This window comes from Muntiacus reevesi, chromosome 12 (assembly GCF_963930625.1).
Source record: "Muntiacus reevesi chromosome 12, mMunRee1.1, whole genome shotgun sequence".
In the NCBI taxonomy this organism is placed as follows: Eukaryota; Metazoa; Chordata; class Mammalia; order Artiodactyla; family Cervidae; genus Muntiacus; species Muntiacus reevesi.
The window spans coordinates 14,806,062-14,831,952 of NC_089260.1; the positions used below are offsets into that span (position 1 = coordinate 14,806,062).

The following is a 25,891-nucleotide window of genomic DNA, read 5'->3' on the forward strand; positions in this document are numbered from 1 at the left end:
AGATGGTGGCCTGTTCTTTGCAGGTGATGATGAGAATAAAATGGGTTTGTTCTCTTGCTTTTACACACTGATGGAGATGAAAACCACCTGCATCAGAAGCCCACAGTGGAATTGGTCTCCTAAGCCTCAGACTTGCTTTTCCCCCCTTATTCTGTCTGTGGTGACCATGATAGGTAGCAGGGTACCACATCCATTAACACTGGCAAAACAAGAAGTCAATTTGGAAACACCAGCTCTTTTTTTTTTTTTGGCTACATTAATTTTTATTATGCAAGTATCTATTTTCATTGAGGAACTTAGGCGAGAAAATCACCATTAATAGCTTGTTGTATTTTCTGCTAGACCTTTCCCCACAGAAATATCTACTTGTAGACATGTTGTTAATGCTTCACAAAATGAGTCATACTCTCTATTTTGTTTCACGTATTTTTCCCTGTGTGCGTAGTCACTTAGTCGTGTCTGACTCTTTGCAACCCCATGGACTGTAGCCCATCACACTCCTCTGTCCATGCGATTCTCCAGGCAAGAATACTGGGGTGGTTACCATTTCCTCCTCCAGGGGATCTTCCCGACCCAGGGATTGAACCCAGGTCTCCTGCATGGCAGGCGGATTTCTTTACCCACTGAGCCATCGGGGAAGCCTAATTTTTCCCTGACCGGTTGTTAAATGGGTAGAAACTTTGGGTGCTGTTGGGTCAGAAGGAAATTCCACTGTTGGAAGTAAGGCCAGTAGACGAGCTTCAGGAAACAGGGCTTTGGCGTCTGGGAACTTAGGGTGAGGGAAGGAGCAGGGCAGGCCCAGAGCTTGTGTGCATGACTAGGGCCAGGGGCAGTAGGGGCCAGGGCTGGGGCAGGGGACCTGCCTTGGCCCTTGAGAAACTGGAAGGCAGTGAGAAGCTCAGTTCTTTGGATGTTGCCAAATACTTGTCTGAGAGTCCTCTGCAGTAGAGAGCCTTTGAGTCTCTAAGGCTTTTGCTGAGACTTCTGGAGTTTGACATTTACGGAAGAGGAAGAGGCATGAGAGGTGAAGCTGGGGTTGCCTGGGAGCTGTCGTGGGCCGTGTCTGTTAGAACGCACTTTGCTCTCACTGCCGCCGTCAGCACGTAAGAATATCTGCCTTCCTCAGAGCCGGGGTCAAGCCGAAGAAGGGGAGAACGGGAGAGACTGTACGTGACCCCGGCCTCATCCATCAGATGTTATCCTCATCCTCATCAACCAAATATTTGACCCGTTAGAAGCTGAGTGTGCGATGATTGAGTGGCCGTGGACCTCTGTTGCCAGTTACTTTGGTTAGGAGACTGAAGACAATTCCAAAGTGTCAATTGCTGCTCCATGAGGCTGTGCTGAGTACAGAGCAAATGATGGAGATGTTAATAACAGAGGCTCCAGAAGGTCAGAGAGGAGGGAATCCTCATGGCCAGCGTGGGGAAGATCTGGATGAGGAAGGAAGGGTAGTGACTAGACAGATGTCCAAGCGAGGGGAGACATGAAGGGCAGTGATAGTGTAGAGGAGGCCGTGCTCTCAAAGCTTGAGGACTGAGACCACGTGTGTGTGTGTGTGTGTGTGTGTGTGTGTGTGTGTGTGTGGTGGGGGAGGGAAGCAGACAGAGATCTAGTAGATAAGAGAGAGACTGTCACAGCGAGAACACCAGATTGAAGGCTATAACAGGAAGACACCAGTATGAAGGGACTTGTCAAAGATGGCAAGCCGGGTATTATTGCAGCAAGACATTCAGAGGAGAAGCAGTGGCTGCTAGCGACCCTGGGAGCATTCCTTTAGCCCCTGCTCTGGGTGGTCTGGATGCAGATGGGCAGAGAACGATATGACTGTGGGGACCACAATCCCAGTTTATCCAGAGGGATCCCAGTTTATGACTGATGGCTCAGTTCCCAATAGCACTCTCTCTCACTTTCAAGGGGATTCCATTCTGAATGAGAGATTATAAGGTCACCCTAGTTAAGGCCAGCCTGACTCAAACAGCTGAAAAGACTAGCTCTGCTGAAGTGGAGAATTCCTGCAGGTGTGAAGTAGGAGATGAAGTTGAAGACATCAGGTGGAACCAGCATGTTCAGGGCTTTGAACACCAGGCTGAAGAGTCTGAACTTTATCTCTGATAAAGAGTTTCTGATTGGGACTGATAAAGGCAAAGCCTCATTTTAGGAAACTCAGTCTCATGGTGCAGGGCAAGATGGATTCCAGGAGGAAGACAGAAGGCTGGAAAGACCGATTAGGAGACTATGATAGTCCTCTGGTGGTGGGTGACCAGGGCCAGATTTGAGTAGCAACTGTAGAAATGCAGAGAGAAGGAAGGGTTTGAGAAATGAAAGGAGGTGCAGGAATGAAAGAAGGTGTGATGAATAAAGAAGAGGAGGAAAAGTCACAATCGAATTCCAGGTTTGAGCTGCCTTGATTCTGAGAGTGATGGTGAGAGTGATGAAAGAGTGATGGAAATAGATTTTTTTTTTTTTAATGTTTTCTTTTCGGGCTGAAATGCTTCGTGCGGGCTCTTTGTTGCATGGACTCTAGTTGTGGCACACGGGCTCAGCAGTTGCCCCGAGGCATACGGGATCTTAGTTCTCCATCCAGGGATCAAACTCAATCCCCGACATTCAAAGGCAGATTTTTAACCCCTGGACCACCAGGGGAGTCCTGGGAACAGATTTCTTAGAGAAGATAATGAGGATACGGTGGGTTTCAAGCTGAAGTGGGACAACTGAAAGGACACAAGGAGAGGGAACAGAGGCATCACCAATGCCAGGAGGAGAGGATGGGACCAGTGGAGCAGGCAGGAGGCAGCACAGCCGTTTCCTTCTGAATTTCCATTTCCAGCCTTCACTTCTGTGTTTGTTTTGAAAGTGTCTGGACTTTCGACACAGTAAGACCTGGGCTCAAATCCTAGTTCTGCTACTTGCTGTTCATCTGTCATTTTATTTCCAAGCCTTGGTTTTTCTCATCTGTAACACAGAGTAATAATGCCTACATCATAGAGTTGGTGGAATTAAATAAGATAATGAGTACAGTTCCTAATACACTTGGGCAATTGTTGTGGTTATTGTTATTACAACACATGTGATCACCATCATTGTTTCCTGGATGCCATGAAGTCTGGAGTTAGGAGAAAGTAAAGCCTGAGCCTTGGGCTCAGTCATGTGCAGGGAGCAGGAAGGGGACGTGGGGACAGGGAGGATTTCTGCGAAGAAACCGCCTAAGGTGGGGATGGAGGAGTTGGGGCGAGTTGGGCGGGAGAACCAGAAGTCATGGACTAGGATGCAAAAGAGAATTTCTAGGCCAGGTCAATATTAGTGTCATGCCCCAGCGAGGCCAAATGGAACAGAACTTAGAGAAAAAGCCACCGAGTTGAGTCACTGGTAATTCATCTCAGCTGACATTTCCAGACTCTCTGCCAGGCGCTCTGCTAGGCATTAGGGACACAAAAATGACCAGGAGGCTGTTGCTAATGATCAAGAGGGGTGAGGTAAAGGGCAGATTTCAAGGGGGGAGCAGCAAGAGGGTGAGAAAGTGGGGACAGCAAATCTAACCTCATTTGAGGAGGTTTGGTAGAAATTCACCATGACCCGCTACTGGTGAATGGACCCCATGGGAGTACTTTGACTCATCCCAGAATTATGACTGTGACTGCATGAAAAGTCAGTTCTGAGCCAGGCTCAGGACCTTTTCGCCAACATTTCCACACTTTCTGAGTTAGTGGAACCTTAACTTCAAGTGCTAGAGTTCCATTTTTTCTAACTGCTCATTTAACTCTGGATAGAACTGAAATTGTTTCAACATTCAGGTGATCAAGGGTGGATTACTCACTAAAGAAAGTCCTCATTTTGCTTTAGTGGAATCTTGGTATTTGTAACCCAGCAGCTTCCACTAAAGCTGTGTTAATTTCCATCCAAAACTGTACATTTTTCAAAGACCCTTAGGCTTCTATAAAGCAGTTTAAGGGCAGAGTCTGTACATTTTTATGAAAAATTTCCTGGTCCTTTACATTTTTCATTTATGCCTGGTTCTAGAGTAATTTTGGCTAGCAAATTGCCTTAATTAAGCTCTGTCTTTGAGGGTAAATTTTTTGCTGTACTTGCTCTTCTGGTGTTTACTTACTGCCTTGTCTTTTGGGGTAACTTGGGTCCTGTTTTTCATTTTACCTGCCCAAGCAGATTGTAAACCCTTGGGGTGAAGAGGGTGCAGAAGCCAATTCCTTTAATTTTCATCTTTCACAGAGTAGACTTGCAAAATGTTTTTCTTGAATCATTAACTAAGATTGACTAATCACAATCTCAAGCATTCGTTTTTCTAAAAAAAAGCTTTTCCCCTTGATTAGTTTCTAAATTACGAAATCAATTTTTGTTTATTAAAAAAATTCAAAGTACATACAGATGTGAAAGTGAAAGTCAACTCTGCTGACCCTGTGGACTGTATTCTCCCCATGGAATTCTCCAGGCTAGAATACTGGAATGGGTAGCCTTTCCCTTCTCCAGGGGATGTTCCCAACCCAGGAATTGAATCCAGGTCTCCTGCATTGCAGGCAGATTGCTTACCAGCTGAGCTACTAGGGAAGCCCAAGAATACTAGAGTGGGTAGCCTATCCCTTCTCTAGGGGATCTTCCCGACCCAGGAATCGAACCGGGGTCTCCTGCATTGCTGGCGGATTCTTTACCAACTGATCTATGAGGGAAGCCCACATATAAAGCCCAGATTTATATGAAATCAAAACCTGAAAGACATTCCTCCTTAATTTCACTCCATGGAGATAATCACCACTGAAAGTTTGGCCTCTCCTTCCTGCCTTTCTTCAGAGATGTCTTACTATCTTATGATGCTCTTTGCTCGTCATTACATCCAGGGTTTAGCACGATGCTTGACACACAGTCATTGCTCAGTAAATGGTCGTGGAAGAACTGAGTGGTGTTAAGGTATCTCTTTACTCCCAATTCAAACCCTATTTTATTAGGCAGGCAATGTGATAAAAATATAATTTATACTTCTTGGGGGCAGGAGGAGAAGGGGACGACAGAGGATGAGATGGCTGGATGGCATCACCGACTCGATGGGCATGAGCTTGAGTAAGCTCCGGGAGTTGGTGATGGACACGGAGGCCTGGCGTGCTGTGATTCATGGGGTTGCAAAGAGTTGGACACGACTGAGCAACTGAACTGAACTGCACTGAATGTTACTAAATTCCAGGACCTGTGTGAAACATTTTATATATAACTGAGACCATCCTTTGAAGTAGGTGCTGTGGTCATGCATATTTTATAGGTCTCTTCACCTGTCTGTTTCAGAGACTTCATCTGTAAATTGAGGTGAACAATACCTACCTCCAAGGGTTGTGAGGGTGAGATGAGTTAATACATGGAAAGCCTCACTACTCTATAGAGACCTATATAGGAAAAGAATCTAAATAAGAGTGGATGTGTGTATAACTGGTTCACTTTGCTGTACCTGAAACTAACACAACAGTTTTAAGTCAACTGTACTCCAGTTAAAAATTTTATGTATATGGCAAGCACTTGGAACTGTACTATACATGGGTAACTGATACACATTAGTTGAATCTGAATTTCTGCATCTTTAATGAAATTTTATCTTTTCATGAAAGCTTGAGTGTAATAATGCATCAAACTTGTTGTACGTTTGAAAAATCACATTGAGATCCATACCCTGAATGATGGTGGCATGTAGCACTGGTATTTAGCATGCTGCTACTGCTGCCTTCAAAACTCTCCTATTTTCTTCTATGCCAGTCACCTTCAAGGAGAAGGGAATACCAAGTCGCTTCAGTCGTGTCTGACTCTATACAACCCTATGGACTGTAGCTCACCAGGCTTTTCTATCCACGGGATTCTCCAGGCAAGAATACTGGAGTGGGTTACCATGCCCTCCTCCAGGAGGGAATCTTCCCAACCCGGGGATGGAACCTGCGTCTCTCATCTTCTGCACTGGCAGGCAGGTTCTTTACCACTAGCGCCACCTGATGGCTGATATTTACTTTGGTGACAAGGGATGGGAGGATCAATCTTTATATTGAAAGTCAAATTTTTACTTCATCAACTTACTCCCCATGCTTAAAGCTTGATTTCCCCATGAATGCAAAGATTTCTCCATGCCTTAGTTTGCGAGGGCTGCCGTAACAAACTACCACAGAGTGAGTGGCAATAGAAGTTTATTTTCCCAGCTCTGGAGGTTAGAAGTGCAAAGTCCTCGTGTCAGCAGGGTTGATTTCTTTTGAGGTCTCTCTCCTTGGCTTGCCGTTTCTGTATGTGGTCTTATTTCAGTGCCCAGGCATCCTTGGTGCCTCTATGCGTGTGTCTAAATTTCCATTTCTCCTGAGGACACCAGTCAGATTGGATTAGCACCCACTTTAATGGCTGCATTTTAACTTAATTACGTCTTTAAAGGTCCTTTCTCCAGATGCAGTGACTGACTGACCAACTGGGGATTAGGACTTCAACAAATGAATTTAGGATGGGACATTCAGCCCAGAACACTTCCCTGTTATCAAAATCAATAGGAAACTTTCTCTGAGTTTTAAACTCCTACATATAGGAATCCAGTCATGCCCTGGGAAAGAGGTTTGTGAAGCTGACTGTGCGTGTATCTTATATATACTCAGCAAGTAAATTGGTTCTACAATTTCTCTAAATGACATACTCGGTTTTTCTTACTCTGTCATCAACAAGCTAACAAACCCAAATGCTACTCTTTAAAATATCGTGTTTCTAGTAAGGCCATCCTCTTTGCAGACTAATCCCTGCTGAGGAGACCTTGGAATTCAACTAGATTATAAATCAGAGACTGTCAATCTTAGGCTTTATTACCTGGCACCAAATATGGTTTATTCTTGGAAACAGCTGAGCGCTTTCTCGCATGTTAGGCAGAGATTGAACACAGCAAGGCTGGCTTCCAACCACGAGATCTTAGCACTCTGTGATCCAGGGGGGCAAAGAGCTGCATATAGCCAGAGACTTACTCTTTCCCGTTGTTTCAGGCAAAACGACCAAGGAAGGATTTTGTTGAAGTAGGAGAGGACTTGGAACAACAGAGGATCTCTTGAGTTACACACACCAGTCACCTCCATACATCCACCCCCTAAACTTGGCATCTCTTTTTATAAGTACAGTTTTGCAGCTAAGGAAGTTGTGCAAAGAACCTAAAACATGCAGCGAAGGATGACAGAGTTGAATGGACTGGAACTCTCTAAACCTTAGGAAGCTTTTAGGTTCACATGGGCTCCTCCATGTCTCACGGTGGCCTCATCTGCTGTCCTCAGAGGCCTGGCAGAGAGCCAGTACAGTTCAGTTCAGTTGCTCAGTCATGTCTGACTCTTTGCAACCCCATGAATTGCAGCACGCTAGGCCTCCCTGTCCATCACCAACTCCTGGAGTCCACCCAAACTCATGTCCATCGAGTCGGTGATGCCATCCAGCCATCTCATCCTCTGTCGTCCCCTTCTCCTCCTGCCCCCAATCCCTCCCAGTATCAGGGTCTTTTCCAATGAGTCAGCTCTTCGCATGAGGTGGCCAAAGTATTGGAGTTTCAGCTTCAGCATCAGTCCTTCCAATGAACACCCAGGACTGATCTCCTTTAGGATGGACTGGTTGGATCTCCTTGCAGTCCAAAGGACTCTCAAGAGTCTTCTCCACCACCACAGTTCAAAAACATCAATTTTTTGGTGCTCAGCTTTCTTCACAGTCCAACTCTCACATCCGTACTTGACCACTGGAAAAACCATAGCCTTGACTAGACAGACTTTTGTAGACAAAGTAATGTCTTTGCTTTTTAATATGCTGTCTAGGTTGGCCATAACTTTCCTTCCAAGGAGTGAGCGTCTTTTAATTTCATGGCTGCAATCACCATCTGCAGTGATTTTGGAGCCCAGAAAAATAAAGTCGGATAGCAGGTGGCCCTTGAATCAAAGTGGGACTTTGACACCGTTAGGTTTTGCGGGCCAGGATCTTGGGACCCAGGAATGCTTGAGTCCTGCCTTGCCAGTCTCTCCTCTCCCCTTCAGTTCCCCAGAGGGCTGTGCACGCGGAAAACAAAACCAGCAGGAAAATCAGAGTCCAGGAGAAAGCTTCTTGTCCTGTGAGATCAGCTGGTTGATTAGAAATGTCATTCAAAGAGAAGAATCATGAAAAGTGCATATCCAAACCTACCTGAAGTGTTTACATTTTCTTCAGAACACATAAATATGCTTTTAATAAAAACTTTTGATTACACTTCCCAAAATTACTAATTTTAAGTTCATTTAAAAAGTATGGTTTCAAAACATCTTTCTTGCATAAACATACCCGTAATATGTTGTCTATGGTTTTCAACTTTGATTTCTTTAAATTAGAGCAAGAATTTGAAGACTTCTGTAAAGCAGTCTAAGGGCAGAATCTGTAAAATTTTTATGAAGTTTTCCCTAGTCCTTTACATGTTTCATCTATGCCTGGTTCTAAAGCAATTTTAGTTAGCAGGTTGTGTTTAAGTGCCAAAAGCTTTCCAACTGGTTTTTATTTTTTAAAAATTCGATCTGTTTTAGTGCTTACTTATATACTTAGTTTTTATAGTATTTCAATTAATTACAAAAAGGTGTACAAATAATACATAGAGGTTTGGAAATAAAAATAACTTTGATTCATTTTAACAGTGATTTTAAAATTTTCACATGCATCACTGTCATCTAGAGAACTTACTAAAGCATATATTCCTGGGCCCTATACACAGTTTCTGATTTAGTATGTCTGGAGTGGGACCTAAGAGTTTGCATTCCTAACAAGTTCTCAGCAGTGGCCACGGAACTCGAAAAAGTCAGTTTTCATTCCAATCCCAAAGAAAGGCAATGCCAAAGAATGTTCAAATTATCATACAATTGCACTCATTTCATATGCTAGCAAGATTATGCTCAAAATCCTTCAAGCCAGGCTTCAGCAGTACATGAACTGAGAACTTCCAGATGTACAAGTTGGATTTAGAAAAGGCAGAGGAACCAGAGATCAAATTGCCAACATCCGCTGGATCATAGAAAAAGCAAGGGAATTCCAAATATTTCTTCTGCTTCATTGACTATGCTAAAGTCTTTGTGTGGAACACAGCAAACTGTGGAATATTCTTAAAGAAATGGCAATACCAGACCATCTTATCTGTCTCCTGAGAAACCTATATGCAAGACAGGAATCAGCAGTTGGAACTGGACATGGAAAAACAGACTGGTTCAAAATTGGGAAAGGACTATGTCAAGGCTGTATATTGTCACTTGCTTATTTAACTTAAATGCAGAGTACATCATGCGAAATGCCAGGCTGGATGACTCACAAGCTGGAATCAAGATTGCTGGGAGAAATATCGACAACCTCAGATATGCAGATGATACCACTTTAGAAAGGCAGAAACTTAAGAGGAACTAAAGAGTGTCTCGATGAAGGTGAAAGAGGAGAGTGGAAAAGCTGGCTTAAAACTCAACATTCAAAAAAACTAAGATCATGGCACTTGATCCCATGTGCCATGAAGTCCCATCACTTCACGGCAGATGTATGGACAAAAAGTAGAAACAGTGACAGATTTTATTTTCTTGGGCTCCAAAATCACTGTGGATGGTGACTGCATCCATGAAATTAAAAGACGCTTGCTCCTTGGAAGAAAAGCTATGACAAACCTAGACAGCATATTAAAAAGCAGAGGTATCACTTTGCCACCAAAAATCCATATAGTCAAAGCTATGGTTTTTCTGGTAGATATATATGGATGTGAGAATTGGACCATAAAGAAGGCTGAGTGCCGAAGAATTGATCCTTTTGCACTGTGATGCTGAAGACTCTTGAGAGTCCCTTGGACTGCAAGGAGATCCAACCAGTCAATCATAAAGGAAATCAACCCTGGTTATTCTTTGGAAGGACTGATGCTGAAGCTGAAGTTCTAATACTTTGGCCACCTGATGCAAGAGCCAACTCATTGGAAAAGACCCTGATGCTGGGAAAGACTGAGGGCAGGAGGAGAAGGGGACAACAGAGGCTGAGATGGTTGGATGGCATCGCTGACTCAACAGATGTGAGTTTGAGTAAGCTCTGGGAGATGGTGAAGGACAGGGAATCCTGGCGTGTTGCAGTTCATGGGGTTGCAAGGAGTAGGACATGACTTAGGGACTGAACAACAAATTCTCAAGGGAGGATTGTTTCAGCTGGGTCACCGCCACATTTCAAGAATTGAATAAGCATGCAGCGAGTCAATAGGGAAAGTACACAAGTGCTCTGGGACATGTGTTCCTCCGAGGCTGCCATATAAGCATGCAGCTCAGCCAACGAGAGATGTGCACAGTTATTTGGAAGCACAGCTATTCCAACAGCCTTGAGCATTTAGCCTGTTCTGGGCATTAGGTCCCATATTTTTCAGAGGGAATGAAAAGCAATGATCCATCAGGAGTTGGTTACATGTTAGTCAATTAAAAGAGCTTCTTCTGTGCAACTTTATTAACACCTGATTCAACATTGGATACCCTATTCTAGAACATCCTGGGGGGAAAAAAGATGAGATTGGAGTATGTGGCTTAGACTTTAGGCCCAAGCAAAACTTCTGGTCTCTCCCCAGTCTGATACGGAACCAGCACACCTAAGTGTCTCTCTGAGGGACAAAGATAGCTGGGCTCAGAAATTCCAGAGAGAGGTAGTGTCTGAGTTTTGGGCTTTTAGGTACAGTGACCTGCCCACTCATCACTGTGGCACTGTCAGTGGCCTGGAACATGGAAGTCAGATAGATCAGCAGCTCTTTCTGTGGAAGGGACACTCTTGCTGGCAAAGTCTTGGCTTTCTCTGCCCACTGAAGTCAAATAAAAAATTACAGAGACAGAATTTGGAGGAAATAAGAAGGTGGATTTAAGCTAGTGGAGAGGGGGACACAGTAGGCTGATGCCTCAAAAACTGTGCCCCGCCCCGCCCATGAAGAGTCTAGAGTCTTGTATAAGATGAGGCATTGCAGCTAGGAGTCAGTGATGAGGAACTAAGGTGATAGGATCTTGAGTTCTTCCTCTCGTATTGTTTCAAAGACTGGCCCCGCGTCAGTAACCCAGTGATTGAGTCTGGCAGTTCGATGGCTCTGCAGCCTTCTCTCTGATGTATAACTACAAGGGGAAGGGTGTTGTAAGGGTAAACACCAGATTCAGGATGTATTTAGCTTAGACTCAAAGGAAAATAAGTGTGAAGTGTGTAATTCCTGCAGAATTAGGGGGCAGAAAAGCAAACTTAGTTACAGACATGCAGAGTTAGGAGCAGTTAAAGTTAAAAAAAAAAAAAAACCACTAGGAATGTTCAGGCCGGCTCACTGCTCTCTTTATCTTCTTTGTTCTCAGGAAAGGGAAAGAAAAAAACCTCATTCCTCTTTTTTTTTCCTTTTCACTGCAGCAACACTAACAAATGGGTAACCTGAAGTGGGCCCAGCTAGCTGACAGCAGACAGCCGTATCCAGGGTTGGGAGATTTTCAAGACAGCAGCTGGGGCTCAGGGTGAGGAGCTTGGACGTGAGGAGTTGTTGCAATTCAGTCACCCAGTCGTGTCCAACTCTTTGCGACCCCATGGACTGCAGTGCGCCAGGCCTCCCTGTCCCTCACCATCTCCTGGAGTTTGCCAAGTTCATATTCCTTGCATTGGTGATGCCGTCCAGCCATCTCATCCTCTGATGCCCTCTTCTCCTCCTGTCCTCAATCTTTCCCAGCATCAGGGACTTTTCCAGTGAGTCGTCTGTTCACATCAGATGACCAAAATACTGGAGCTTCAACTTCAGCCTCAGTCCTTCCAGTGAATATTCAGGGTTGATCTCCCTTAAGATTGACTGGTTTGATCTCCAAGGGACTTTCAGGAGTCTCCTCCAGCATCACAGTTCGAAGACATCAGTTCTTTGGCACTCTGCCTTCTTTACGGTCCAGCTCTCACAACAGTATGTGACCACTGGGAAGACCATAGCCTTAACTATACTGACCTTTGTTGGCAGAGTAATGTCTCTACTTTTCAACACACTGTCTAGGTTTTTCATCGCTTTCCTGCCAAGAAGCAATCATCTGATTTCATGGCTACACTCACCATCTGCAGTGACTTTGGAGCCCAAGAAGAGGAAATCTATCACTACTCCCACCTTTTCCCGTTCTATCTGCCATGCAGTAATGGGGCTGGATGCTATGACCTTAGTTTTTTTTTTAAATATTTAGTCTTAAGTCCACTCTTTCACTCTGCTCCTTCACCCTCATTAAGAGGCATTTTAGTTCCTCTTTGCTTTCTGCCATTAGAGTGGTATCATCGCATATATGAGGTTGTTGATGTTTCTCCCACCGGTCTTGATTCTAGCTTGTAACTCATCCAGCCCGGCATTTCTCATGATGTGCTCAGCGTATACGTTAAACAAACAGGGTGGCAGCAGACAGCCCTGTCATACTCCTTTCTCAATCCTGAACCAGTCAGTTGTTCCATACAGGGTTCTTGACCGCATACAGGTTTCTCAGGAGACAGGTAAGATGGTCTGGTTTTCCCGTCTCTCTAAGAGCTTTCCATAGTTTGTTATGGCCCTCACAGTCAAAGGCTTTAGCATAGTTGATGAAACAGAGATAGATGTTTTTCTGAAATTCCCTTGCTTTCTCTATAATCCAGTGAATGTTGGCAATTTGATCTCTGGTTCGTCTTCCTTTTCTAAACCCTTGGACATCTAGAAGTTCTTGGTTCGCATAATGCTGAAGCCTAACATGCAAGATTTTAAGCGTGACCTGACTAGCATGGGAGATGAGTGCAATTACACGCTCACAAGTGGGTGACCCGAAGTGGGCCCAGCTGACAGCAGACAACCATGTCCAGGGTTGGGAGATTTTCAAGACAGCAGTTCAGGCTCAGGGTGAGGAGGTTGGAGGTGGGGAGTGTCTCCTGCTGATACAGGCTAGTGTGGGCTACAGCAAGGCCCGTCTTGTGGCGTGCAGCCTGGGGCATGTGCCAGGGCTTCATGTCCTTGACCTCTGTGCCCTGAGTGTCCCCAGCTATTCATTTAATGATATATTAGTTCTTGAAAGCTGATACGTTAACTTTTAGAAAGATCTGGTGCTAGCTCAGTATTTATGTTGTGACTCAACTCCAGCAACTGGCTGACATCCATGACATTCAGATCCTGAGACTGAATGCACTGTTCCCACCAAAATGGCTTGTGTGTTGAAACAACAAGTATCAGGCCTTATTAGAACTCTTTAGGGAGGGACATTAGAAAAAACACCTTAACAGAAACTTAATGAAGCCTGGGAGCAAAAGAATAAACACAATACACATTATTAGCCTTTAAAAATCTTTAGCTTTTCTCTTTGTGCCTTTTGATTACTGTGTTTGTATGTCATTATGTTCTCAATGCCTGGTTTTGCTTTTTAAAACTGTACATGTGCATTAATTTGCAGTTTCGATTTCCTTGTTATTATTTACAAATTTTTTGGTATTCGGATAGCCTAAATCGTTATTTAGAGGGAAACATTTTTAAGGAAAAAAAATCCATAATCCTACCACCTTAACACAGGAAGCAAAGCATTTTTATTTTTAATTTTCAGGTTTTGCCTAGAGCTCTATTGAAAGTGGATATAATCACTGTAAATATACAATCTTCAAATCTACTTTGTTCACCAGACTTTGTTTTCCTATTTACAGTTACGTTATGCTACCTACTACCCCAAATGGGACTCCTGAGCATTCCCTACAAAACCCACCCCACTTGCACCTTCCGCATCCCCAAGTCAGCCTGAATCCCTCTCTTTTTCCCTTCATCTCTAATCTGAAAGGAATCTGACTGGCCCCACTTTCAACCTGGTGTACTGTCCCCTAGGGTTGCCATAACAGAGAACCACAAACCGGTGACTGGTCACCGCAGAATTGCATTGTCTCCTCGCTCTGGGAGGTAGAAGTCTGACAAGGCGCTGGCAGGGCCATGACCCTCTGAAACCCATGAGGGAGAATCCTTCCTTGCTTCTGATGGTGGCTGTTGGTCCTCAGCACTCCTTAGCTCCCACTGCTTGCTCTCGTATGTCTTCACATGGCATTCTTCTCTTCCTATAAGGACCTGAATTTGGAGAAGGAAAAGGCTACCCACTCCAGTGTTCTGGTCTGGAGAATTCCATGGACTGTATAGCCCACGGGGTCGCAAAGAGTCGGACTCGACTGAGCGACTTTCACTCACTCACCCTGGATTAGGCCCCAGACAGATGACCTCATCTTAACTTGATTGTATTTGCAGAGACACCGGTTTCCAAATAAGATCACATTCACAGGTACCCGGGCTCAGGACTTCACCATAACTTTGTGCAGGGGGTGGGGACACACAAGTCCCCAAGAAATGCCCAGAACGCCACGCCCTTCTCTCTTCCCCACCTCCTTCCCACCCTGTGCCGGTTAAGTCTCCCTCACCCTTTCCTCCCTGGGATTATTACAGTAACCTCCTAACTGGTTTTCTTTCTCTGTTTTTCCTTCTGGCTGTGCTGGGTCTTTGTTGCAGTCTGCGGGCTTAGTTGGCCTTCGTTGGGATCCTGGACTTCCTAGGTGGTGCTAGTGGTAAAGAACCTGCCTACCAATGCAGAAGACTTAAGAGATGTGGGTTCAACCCCTGAGTCGGGAAGATTCCCTTGGAGGAGGGCACGGCAACCCACTCCAGTATTCTTGCCTGGAGAGTCCCCATGGACAGAGGAGCCTGGCAGACTGCAGTCCATAAGGTCACAAAGAGTCAGACACGACTGAAGTGACTTAGCACGCACACACATGTGGGATCTTAGTCATCCCCCCAGAGATGAACCTGCATCCGCTGCACTGGAAGGCGAATTCTTAACCACCGGACCACCAGGGAAACCTAGCTGGTGTTCTAGTCACCTCTGATGCCATGGTCTCTTCTCGATTCCTTTGTTCAGAACCCTCCCCCTGGGGAGTTTACTCCCTACTCACTCAGAGTAAAAGCTGAAGTCCTGGCAATGGCCCTACGGTCCCTCCTGACCTGCAGTCTTTCTGTCTCCCGCCCCTCTCTGCTCCAGTGACTCTGGCCTCCTCGCTGATCCTCCAGCTCACAAGCATATTCCTGTCTCTGGGCCTTTGCATCTGCTGATGTTCCCTTTGCCCGGAGTGCTCCCTCCCAGTTAGTGCTCCCTCCCAGTTATCCTCCTGGCTCTGCCAACTCCCACCTTCCTGGTGAGCCTTTCCTCACCACTGCTGTTACATCACACCCTTTCTCTCACCCCCTGACAGTCTCTTTTCCTTTTCAACATTTTCAGTTCAGTTCATTCGCTCAGTCATGTCCAACTCTCTGCGACCCCATGGACTGCAGCACGCCAGGCCTCCCTGTCCATCACCAACTCCCGGAGTTTACTCAAACTCATGCCCATCGAGTCGGTGATGCCATCCAACCATCTCATTCTCTGTCGTCCCCTTCTCCTCCTGCCCTCAGTCTTTCCCAGCATCAGGGTCTTTTCAAATGAGTCAGCTCTTCACATCAGGTGGCCAAAGTATTGGAGTTTCTGCTTCAACATCACTCCTTCCAATGAACACTCAGGACTGATTTCCTTTAGGATGAACTGGTTGGATCTCCTTGCAGTCCAAGGGACTCTCAAGAGTCTTCTTCACCACCACAGTTCAAAAACATCAATTCTTCGTTGCTCAGCTTGCTTTATAGTCCAACTCTCACATCCATACATGACACTGGAAAAACCATAGCCTTGACTAGACAGACCTTTGTTGGCAAAGTAATGCCTGTGCTTTTTAATATGCTATCTAGGTTGGTCATAACTTTCCTTCCAAGGAGTAAGCATCTTTTAAATTTTTTACTTTCTCCAAAACACTCTCTACCTTCTCAGAGACTGTGTTCTTTACTTACTTATTTTCTTTTTTATCTACCACCAGCATCCAAATGTAAGCTTCTCAAGGACTGGAGTTTTCATGTGTTTTGTTATTTGTTCCATCTTTAGCACCTAAAATAGTGTGGGGCCCAGAGTAGGTACTCAGTGAATATTTGTAGGATTAATGAGAAAAGAGGCCGGTGTATTTTCTCATAAACTACTAAACCACTTTTCCTTTTTAAGTGTTCATCTTTTATTTTCCAGAATTTTTTGGTCACTTGTGAATGATACTGCTATAAACAGCTTATTCCATATAGTTAATTTGCTCTTTTTTTCAGTTATGTTTTGGGGTCACAGTTCCAGAGTGAATATTGTCAAATGTCCTTCCAGAAGAGTTTTTATGGATTTATAATGCCACCCACTATAAATAAGTCTGACTCTGTTTCCCTGCTGCCTTGCCACCACTGGATTTTATCTTGTCTTTACTTTTGCAGTTTACTAATTTTGCCTTGTTTTGATTTGCATTTCTTTAACTTTTAAATACAATTGTTAGGAAATTCCCTGGCAGTCCAGTGGTTAGGACTCCATGCTTTCACTTGTTCTTATGTTCTTTAGTACCTTCTGGTATGAACTGTCTGATCCTGACTCCTGATTTTTTTCTCAAGAGGGAAGTTTTAGTTTCATATTTATTTATCCATCCTCTTTTGGGGGCAATGGTATTAATCCTTGCTTATAGTTGTTGTAGGTATGCTTCCAATCTACTATACCCTTTACCTCTGTTTATGTTTCTACTTAACTTCTATGTTTTCATCTTTACAGCTGTGGACTATTGCGCCTCAGAAAACCACGGATGTGAACATGAGTGTGTAAATGCCGACGGCTCCTACCTTTGCCGGTGCCCTAAAGGATTTGCTCTTAACCCAGATAAGAAAACATGCGCAAGTAAGTTACACGCACATTTTTTGATTGCTATAGGCACCCCAACCGTGGAAATCTTCCAAGCAAAGAGTAGCATAGGATTATGAGCTGGAGTTGGGGGACCTCGCACCTTCTGCCCCTGTTCCTCCTCTGTCAAGCCTTTCTTAACTTGTCTTAAGACCACAGCCCACTCAAGCTCAATGCCACCCTTCCCAGCATCTGACAGTGGTATGTATCTGTTATCAGAGGCCACATGTGGGAGCGCTCCTCCGGCGTTTGCAGAGGATGCTGGTGATCAGGTCGTCTTACTTCATGCTGGCTCAGCCTGGCTGTGCCCACCAGTATTAACAGGCCTTAAGAAATTCTTTCACTGAGGTTTTGTGGCTTGTGGGCTTCAGCTCTGACTTCACACAAGTAAAGGAAAATCTCTGAGCCAGAAGGAGTTGACTGTGGTTGCCCCCGGGTGGGGGAGGGGTAGGTGGAGGGCATTTTGCAGTGAAACTGCTCAGTCTTTGTTTAAGCTACTTAGTTCTATTTGATTCTAACTATACACATCCACACGGCTTCCCCATGGCTCAGTGGTAGAGAATCTGCCTGCAATGCCGGAGACACAGTCTCAATCCCTGGGTCAGGAAGATCTCATGAAGAAGGGCTTGGCAACCCACTCCAGTATTCTTGCCTGGAGAATCCCCATGGACAGAGGAGCCTGGTGGGCTACAATCCATGGGATCGCAGCGTCGGAGACAACTGAAGTGACTTAGCACGCAAGCATACACATCCACATCACAATTAATTTGACCTCCCCAAATCTGACCAATTTATAAACTGAGGGTTGGCGCTCATTTTGCCAAAGGATTCCGAAAGCATTCTTTTGAATGGGAAGCTATGTCAGAACACTCAAGGGATCGTATATGAATAATTATCATGCTATAGAAAAGTTCACTTGAGAGAAGCTTGTTTTTAAAGTACTAGGACCCAGCCTTTTTAAAAAGTGACGTTTAGCAGCAATTTAGAATGTCACCTCTGAAGCATACATCAATTGGAAAACAGAATTTCAATTCATAAAAAGGTCATGTACCTGCAACCTTTCTAAAAACATCTATTATGTAAGCAGGGATGTGCCTGCCTGGTTTTGAAAAGCATCCCCCAAACTCCTGAAACATCACCTTGCTCTTCAGTCCCAGTGCTTGTCATGTGACCAGTCGCTCAGTTGTGTCTGACTCTTTGCAACCCCATGGGCTGTAGCCTGCCAGGCTCCTCTGTTCACGGGATTTTCAGGCAAGAGTACTGGATCGGGTTGCCATTTCCTTCTCCAGGGCTCTTCCCGAACCTGCGTCTCCCGTGTCTCCTGCGTTGGCAGGAGGATTCTTTACCACTGAGCCACCTGGGAAGACTGGTGGTCCTTCAATCCCTACATCTCAAACAAACATCAGAGCTGGCATTAGGGGTGAAGGATGGAAGTACAAGGGACACAGGAAGTCAAAGCATGAGTTTCTGGAGCCCAAACCACATGCCAGTAGCAATGAAGAAGCCCAGGTCCTTCCTAGAGAAGATATCTTGGCTGAGTCTTGAAGGCAGAGCCATCCTTCACCAGGTGAAGAAGAGTGAGGTGGAGGTGGCTGGGAGGAGGTAAGATGTGCAAAAATGTCAGCCAGACAAGACTCGGTGCCACGCCTGGCACCTGACTGGCCTACGGTTGCTTACTGAAAGAAGCAGTAACTGTGTGAATCGACTGGACAGTCCCTAGTCTCCCTTCCTTTCTGAATGGTCTGTGCTATGAGCTAGCTGCCTGGGCCAAGGTAGCATTCAGGGGGTTGTGGTTGCTGGGCTGATGAGTCAGTTCTGTCCATCAAGGTGGAGGCCGTTGGCACTAAGGGGACTTCCAACTCCAGATCACCTGTTTTTGCTGGGTGATCTTGGGCAAGTCCTTGATGCCTCAGTTGCCTCAATTGTTATAGGGAGATATTACCGCCTATTTCATAGTGTTGTCTTGAAAACTAACTGAGATAATTCATCTAAGCCATTTAGCTCATGGCCTGGTGGCAAGCAATTCTTTTAAGGGATGACACTGGCTTCAAAGACTTTAAATCAGGACTTACTGAGCATATACCTGAATATTCATTGGAAGGACTGATGCTGAAGCTGAAACTCCAATACTTCGACCACCTGATGCAAAGAATCGACTCATTGGAAAAGACCCTGATGCTGGGAAAAATTGAAGGCAGAAGGAGAAGGGGATGACAGAGGATGAGATGGTTGGATGGTATCACCGACTCGATGGACACGAGTTTGAGCAAGCTCTGGGAGTTGGTAATGGACAGGGAGGCCTGGTGTGCTGCAGTCCATGGGGTCTCAAAGAGTCGGACACGACTGAGCGACTGAACTGAACTGAGCTTATACCACATGCCTAGGCTGAGTTTAATAGGGCATAAAAAATTCAAAATTCAAGACTTTCACTGGAGGTTGGTTGGGAACACAAGCCAGGCGGAGCAGCTCAGTCACCAGCAAGGTGTTACATGACTGAAAGCTCCCGGGGTGACGCAGACAAGGCTCTTGGCAGGAGTTAACGGAAGGAGGAGGCCAGTTGGAATAGAAGAGGTGGGGACGCTGCTGCCACCCGGGGATGAGGCCCGGAGGAAGGCACGGATGCCATCCATCTCCTTCCTGCCCTTACAGAACGCCTTCCCGGGCCAGGCTCGCCTGACCTCACCCCCGCCCCTGGTCCCAGAGCCTCATCATCAGCATGTCCCGTAGCCTAGAATCTCCCAGGATGTGGAGAATGACAGGCCCCAGGGGAGCAGAAATCAGGAGGCCCTAGGAGTGGACAGCGCAGGGGGCCTGGGAGAGGCGTCCAGCTGAAAGTCAGGGGTGGAGGGAAGGGGTGCCAGGGACTGTCCGGCTGGGAGGGCTCACCAGCTAGGCGTGGAGGCCGGCAGCTCAGCTGTCTCTCGGTCTTGTTGGAGTCAAGACACAGAAGTGAACCACCCGCGTGTGTGGGCCGAGAAGAGTAGCTAGGCTGTCAGCCTCTGGGAGACGTGTCCCCTAGGAGGGTCCCCTTCTTGCTGTGCTTGGGGCGGGGCAGGGAGCCCGACCTGGGGAGGGGATTGGCACGAGTGCAGAGACCCCCAGAGGACTCCGGGGGTCCGGGGGCTGTGAGCGTGGGTGGCAGGCATACGGTTGTAAGAACCGAGACACTTGGGAATGTCCCAGATGTATGACAAAAACAGGGACACAAGCTGAGAAACGGGAACGGTTAAGAGGACAGACACGCAGGATGGAGGCAGGAGCTCAGATATCAAGGCGGAGGTCCTGTTAGTAATTAATGAGGTATGGCGTTGGCGTTCAGCCAAGCCAGAGCCTGGCCGCCGCTGTGATGTTGAGAGATTTAAAACAATCTCTTTCTATTCCTCATTAACTTGAAAAGCATAAAACAAAAAAAAAAACTTAGTTCTTTAATTTTGAGTCTCTATTTTTAATCAGAAATATATTTGAAAGCTAATCCAGTTAGTAAGTGTGCAATTATTGTTTAAAAAAGGTAGACTAGTCAATCTAATAATATATCAAGCATGATTAATTTATGATGAAGCCAGAATGTACATAATAGAACTTTATGTTCCTGAACAAATCATATAATTAAAATATGTAAGTAGCATTCAAAAAAGCACCTCCTTTTATATCAGTTCCTTACCCTAAAGCATCCCATACATATCTATCTGACTATTTTCTAGACAGGAGAAAGCTGTAAATATGCAGGTGCCGTCAATTTGCAAAATATTTGCAAGACTTTTTTTTATTATGGTAAAACATACATACTATGAGATTTAATGTTGTAACCATTTTTAAGTGTGCAGTTCAGTGGCATCAAATACATCATGTTGTTGTACAACCATCACCACCATCCGGCTCCAGAACTTTTCATCTCCCTAAACTGAAGCTCTGTGTCCATTAAACAGTAATTTGCCTCTCCTCCACTTTCCCCACCCCTGCCCCTGGCAATCACTTTTTAAAAAATATTTATGTGTTTTAAAATACATAAATATTTATGTAGAAGACCCTGTACTGGGTCTTTGTTGCTGCGTGAACAATTCTCTAGCTGCGGAGAGCAGGAGTTCCTCTCCACTCGCGGTAGGAGGGCTTTTTGTTGTGGCGGCTTCTCTGGTTGCGGAGCAGCGGTTCTAGGCTTGCAGGCTTCGGTAGTCATGGCTCCCAGGCTCTAGGGCACAGCCTCAATAGTGTGGCCCATGGGCTCAGTTGCTCCGTGCCATGTGGGATCTTCCTGGGAGTCTGGCAGAGTACAGTCCACGGGATCACAAAGAATCGGATACGACTGAGCACATAGGCACATCATACGGTAGATGAAATAGAAGAGGTCAGTCTTTGAGTTTCCTGGACGGCTTTTCATTAACCTGCTGAGCCCCAGTATCTTCCTACCGTCCGCATTGTGTCACTTCCTATACTCCACAATGTGAGACTTGTGTGCATGAATCAAAGACTCTTGGTTGGTAAAAATAGAGTTGCCGTGTGATCTAGCAATCCCACTCCTGGGCATATATCCAAACACAACTACAATTTAAAAAGATACTTGCACCCCTATGTTCACAGTAGTACTATTCACAGTGGCCCAGATGTAGAAACAATCTAACTGTCCACCGACAGACGAATGGATAAAGAAGGTGTGGTGCATATATATGATGGAATATTTCTCAACCATAAGAAAGCATGAACTATGCCACTTACAGCAAGATGGATGGACCTAGAGATTATCATACTAAGTGAAGTAAGTCAGAAACGGAAAGATATTTACCATATGATAGCAGTTATATGTGGAATCTGAAATATGACACAAAGGACCTTGTCTACAGAAACAGACTCACAGATATAGAGAACAGACTTATGGCTGCCAAGGGGGAGGGAGGGTTGGGGAGGGGTGTGTTGTGAGCCTGTGACTAGCAGATGCAAACTATTATATATAGAATGGATAAACAGCAAAGTTCTTGTGTATAGCACAGGGAACTCTGTTTAATATTCTATGTTAAACTATAATGGAAAAGAAAATAAATGACTTAAAAAAAAAAAAGACCCTCCAAAAATAAATAAATAAAAATTTAAAAAAATAAATAAATTTAAAAATACCCAATTGGAAGAGGCCTTCAGGTTCAACCTACTTCTAGCCCAACCACCCATCCTACAATATCCTCACCATGTCATCATCCAGCCTCCACTTGAATAGCCCTAGTGACAGGACACTCACTACACCCCCTGCAGCGTGTTCCACCTTGTACAGCTCTGACTCTTAGAAAGTGAGTCCTTACACAGAGCTGATCACCACTTTCTTGCACTTTGAGACCAACAGATCAAATTAAGCGTCTCACATTTTCTTGGTCACTAAGAATGAGTTATAGAAGAATAATTTTATTTCATGTAGTAGACTAGCCAGGCGTAGAAAATGTGGGAGCCACTATCTAGACTCTAATAGACAGTCTATCGGTTTCCTAAAGAGATCCCTGTGCCCTGTAGGCCAGATGGAGAAATGTGTGCTGGATGAAAGAATCACTGGTTGAGTTTGTAACTGGCTGAATGTCTCACCTGAGATCCTCGTGGGGGGATGTGTTTAAGCAGCCTGGCAGGAAGAAGCATCAAGGAGGGTCCATGAGCTCTTTCACTCTTAGTGACTCCTTGTTAGTTCTTGGTAGGCAATGTTTACACACCTAAACTTTCAGAAAACACTCCATTAAGAGTAATATCAATAACCATTTATTCATTCAACAAATACCTATTGGTCACCTACTAAATCCCAGATACTTTTGTAGACACTGGGTATACAGTGATGAATAAAACAGACCAAGGACCTCCTGTTCTTATGGAGCACACATTCTATTGGAACTGAGTGACAGAGGATTACAGATCTCAACAAGAAAGTCCCATCTGGTCAAAGATTTGAAGGCGGTGAGAGAAGGGGGAGGCTTTAAAGCAGAGAAAACACAGCAATGGTGCAAAGGTCCTGAGGCAGAAACGGATGTCTGGCAGTGTTTGGGAACAGCAAGGAAGTTCCATGTGACTAGAATAGAGTGAGAGATGGTGAGGTAGGTGGTGTGGTCCATGGAGCATATAGCTTGCCCTCTTCACAGTTATCCATTTGCTTCCTATCTCCCCAAATTCCTGCATTACCTGGAAGCTCATAGTCACTTCCCAAACAAACTGGCTTTGCTTGCCTGTATCTTGAATGTCCGGTATAGACATCAGAAACAATACATATTGTTCCCAGATGTTCTCTGATAATTTTCTTCTCCAACACTGAGCACCTCCCACATTGTTCTGTTTTCTATTTTACTTCTGCTGTTATCCATAGTAACTAGTTCATGATTATGTATATATATATTTATTTTTAACCTTTTTCTAGTTGCAAAAGTAATATAGACTCATTGTAGAAAACTGAATAGTATAGAAATGAAAGTGCATGGGATGAAATGACTGTAATCTTTTCACCCACCAGTAACCATTGTTTAATACTGATTTGCTACACTTCTCTTGGTCTTTCTTTTTAATGCATATGTATATATTTGTATAGAGTTGAGATCATACAGTGTAACACAAAGGGCTTCCCTGGTGCTCAGATGATAAAGAATCTGCCCACAATGCGGGAGACCTGGGTTTGATCCCTGGGTTGGGAAGATATCCTGGAGGAGAGTATGGCAACCCACTCGAGTATTCTTGCTTGGAGAATCCCCATGGACAGAATGACCTGGCGGGCTCAGACATGACTGAGCGGCTAAGCACATTATGACATAAAATCATGAGCAATTCTTAAAAAACTGGAAATAGAACTGCCATATGACCCAGCAATACCACTTCTGGGCATACACACTGAGGAATCCAGATCTGAAAGAGACACGTGCACCCCAGTGTTCATCGCAGCACTGTTTATAATAGCCAGGACATGGAAGCAACCCAGATGCCCATCAGCAGATGAATGGATAAGGAAGCTATGGTACATATACACCATGGAATATTACTCAGCCGTTAAAAAGAATTCATTTGAATCAGTTCTAATGAGATGGATGAAACTGGAGCCCATTATACAGAGTGAAGTAAGCCAGAAAGATAAAGAACATTACAGTATACTAGCACATATATACGGAATTTAGATAGATGGTAGCGATAACCCTATATGCAAAATAGAAAAAGAGACACAGAAGTACAGAACAGACTTTTGAACTCTGGGGGAGAACGTGAGGGTGGGATGTTTTGAAAGAACAGCATGTATATTATCTATGGTGAAATAGACCACCAGCCCAGGTGGGATGCATGAGTCAAGTGCTCGGGCCTGGTGCACTGGGAGGACCCTGAGGAGTCGGGTGGAGAGGGAGGTGGGAGGGGGGATCGGGATGGGGAATACGTGTAACTATATGGCTGATTCATGTCAATGTATGACAAAACCCACTGAAATGTTGTGAAGTGATTGGCCTCCAACTAATAAAATAATATTAAAAAAAAAAAATCATGAGCATTTTCTTGTGTCATTTAAACTTTATCAAAACATTTTAATGTCTGTATATCATACGTATATATCACAGTTTACTCAGCACTTTTTAAACTATTCAAATTGTATTGTGATAAATGTTCTTGACTATAAATCTTTGCATTTCTGATCATTTTCTTAGGAACAAACCGTGAAAGGAAATGTATTGAGTCAAAGGCTATTAACACGTTCAAGGCTTTTGATGCATATTACAAAATTATTTTCTAAAACCTTTGTACCAATTTTTATGCTCTGCCATAAAATTGCCTGTAAAAGAGTCAACATTCAAAAAACGAAGATCATGGTATCTGGTCCCATCACTTCATGGCAAATAGATGGGGAAACAATGGAAACAGTGACAGACTTTATTTTTTGGGGCTCCAAAATCACTGCAGATGGTGACTGCAGCCATGAAATTAAAAGACACTTGCTCCTTAGAAGAAAAGCTATGAAAAAAAAAAAAAAAAAAAAAAAGAAGAAGAAGAAAAGCTATGACAAACCTAGATAGCATATTATAAAGCAGAGACATTACTTTGCTGACAAAGGTCCATCTAGTCAAAGCTATGGTTTTTCCAGTAGTCATGTATGGATGTGAGAGTTGGACCATAAAGAAAGCTGAGTGCCAAAGAATTGATGCTTTTGAAGTATGGTGTTGGAGAAGACTCTTGAGAGTCCCTTGGACTGCAAAGAGATCCAACCAGTTAATACTAAAGGAAATCAGTCCTGAATATTCATTGGAAGGACTGATGCTGAAGCTGAAACTCCAATACTTTGGCCACCTGATGTGAAGAACTGACTCATTAGAAAAGACACTGATGCTGGGAAAGATTGAAGGCAGAAGGAGAAGGGGATGACAGAGGATGAGATGGTTGGATGGCATCACCGACTCGATGGGCATGAGTTTGAGCGAGCTTCAGGAGTTGGTGATGGACAGGGAAGCCTGGTGTGCTGCAGTCCATGGAGTTGCAAAGAGTTGGACATGACAGAACGACTGAACTGAACTGAAAATTTTTTTGCCGACTTAGTAGGAGAAAATTTTTTCTCATTGCTTTATTTATTATGTCTTTAGTTATTATTTTTTCATAAAATTATGTATGTCCAACTTATTTGTTGGTGTCATTTGATTAATGAACAATCTGTTCTATTCTAAGAAATTATAAGTGACTCCTGTTTAGCTCCATGAGGAAAAGGACTGTGCCTTTTTGCCCCTGCTGATTCCAGTGCCTAACCTATGGTAGACGTTCAGAGAATATTTATTAAATGAATAAGTGAATGAATTAATGAATACTGAGGTTGACACTTTTCACATAATTAATTGATGTGCAAAAGAAAGGAAATAAATATCTGAGCTGAAATTAAAGAAATAGATGATGGGTAACCAACAGGGAAAACTAGTAAAATCAGAAAGTGGTTTTTTGAGATTTAGTAAAATTGATGAATCAGTTGCCAGACTGATCAGGGTGGAGAAAAGAGAGAAGACACAAATTTCCAGCATCAGGAATGAGAGAGTGGACATCACTATGTATCCTATAAACATTGAAAGGATAATAAGAGAAATTAATGAACAAATTTATGCCAGTAACTTCAAATTCCTTGAAAGACCCAAACTACTCATTTTTTTCTTTTCCACTATGATTTATTT

At 44.3% G+C, this 25,891-nt stretch overlaps 1 protein-coding gene across 2 annotated transcripts in view; it reads left to right on the forward strand.

Annotated features, from left to right (window-relative positions):
• MATN2 (matrilin 2) overlaps nt 1-25,891 on the forward strand; it is a 166,958-nt gene that overhangs the window by 89,072 nt on the left and 51,995 nt on the right. For both annotated transcript variants that reach the window (XM_065902517.1, XM_065902518.1), the window contains exon 6: nt 16,632-16,754. In XM_065902517.1, the coding sequence (XP_065758589.1) occupies nt 16,632-16,754 (123 nt within the window). The remainder of the gene's footprint in view (nt 1-16,631; nt 16,755-25,891) is intronic.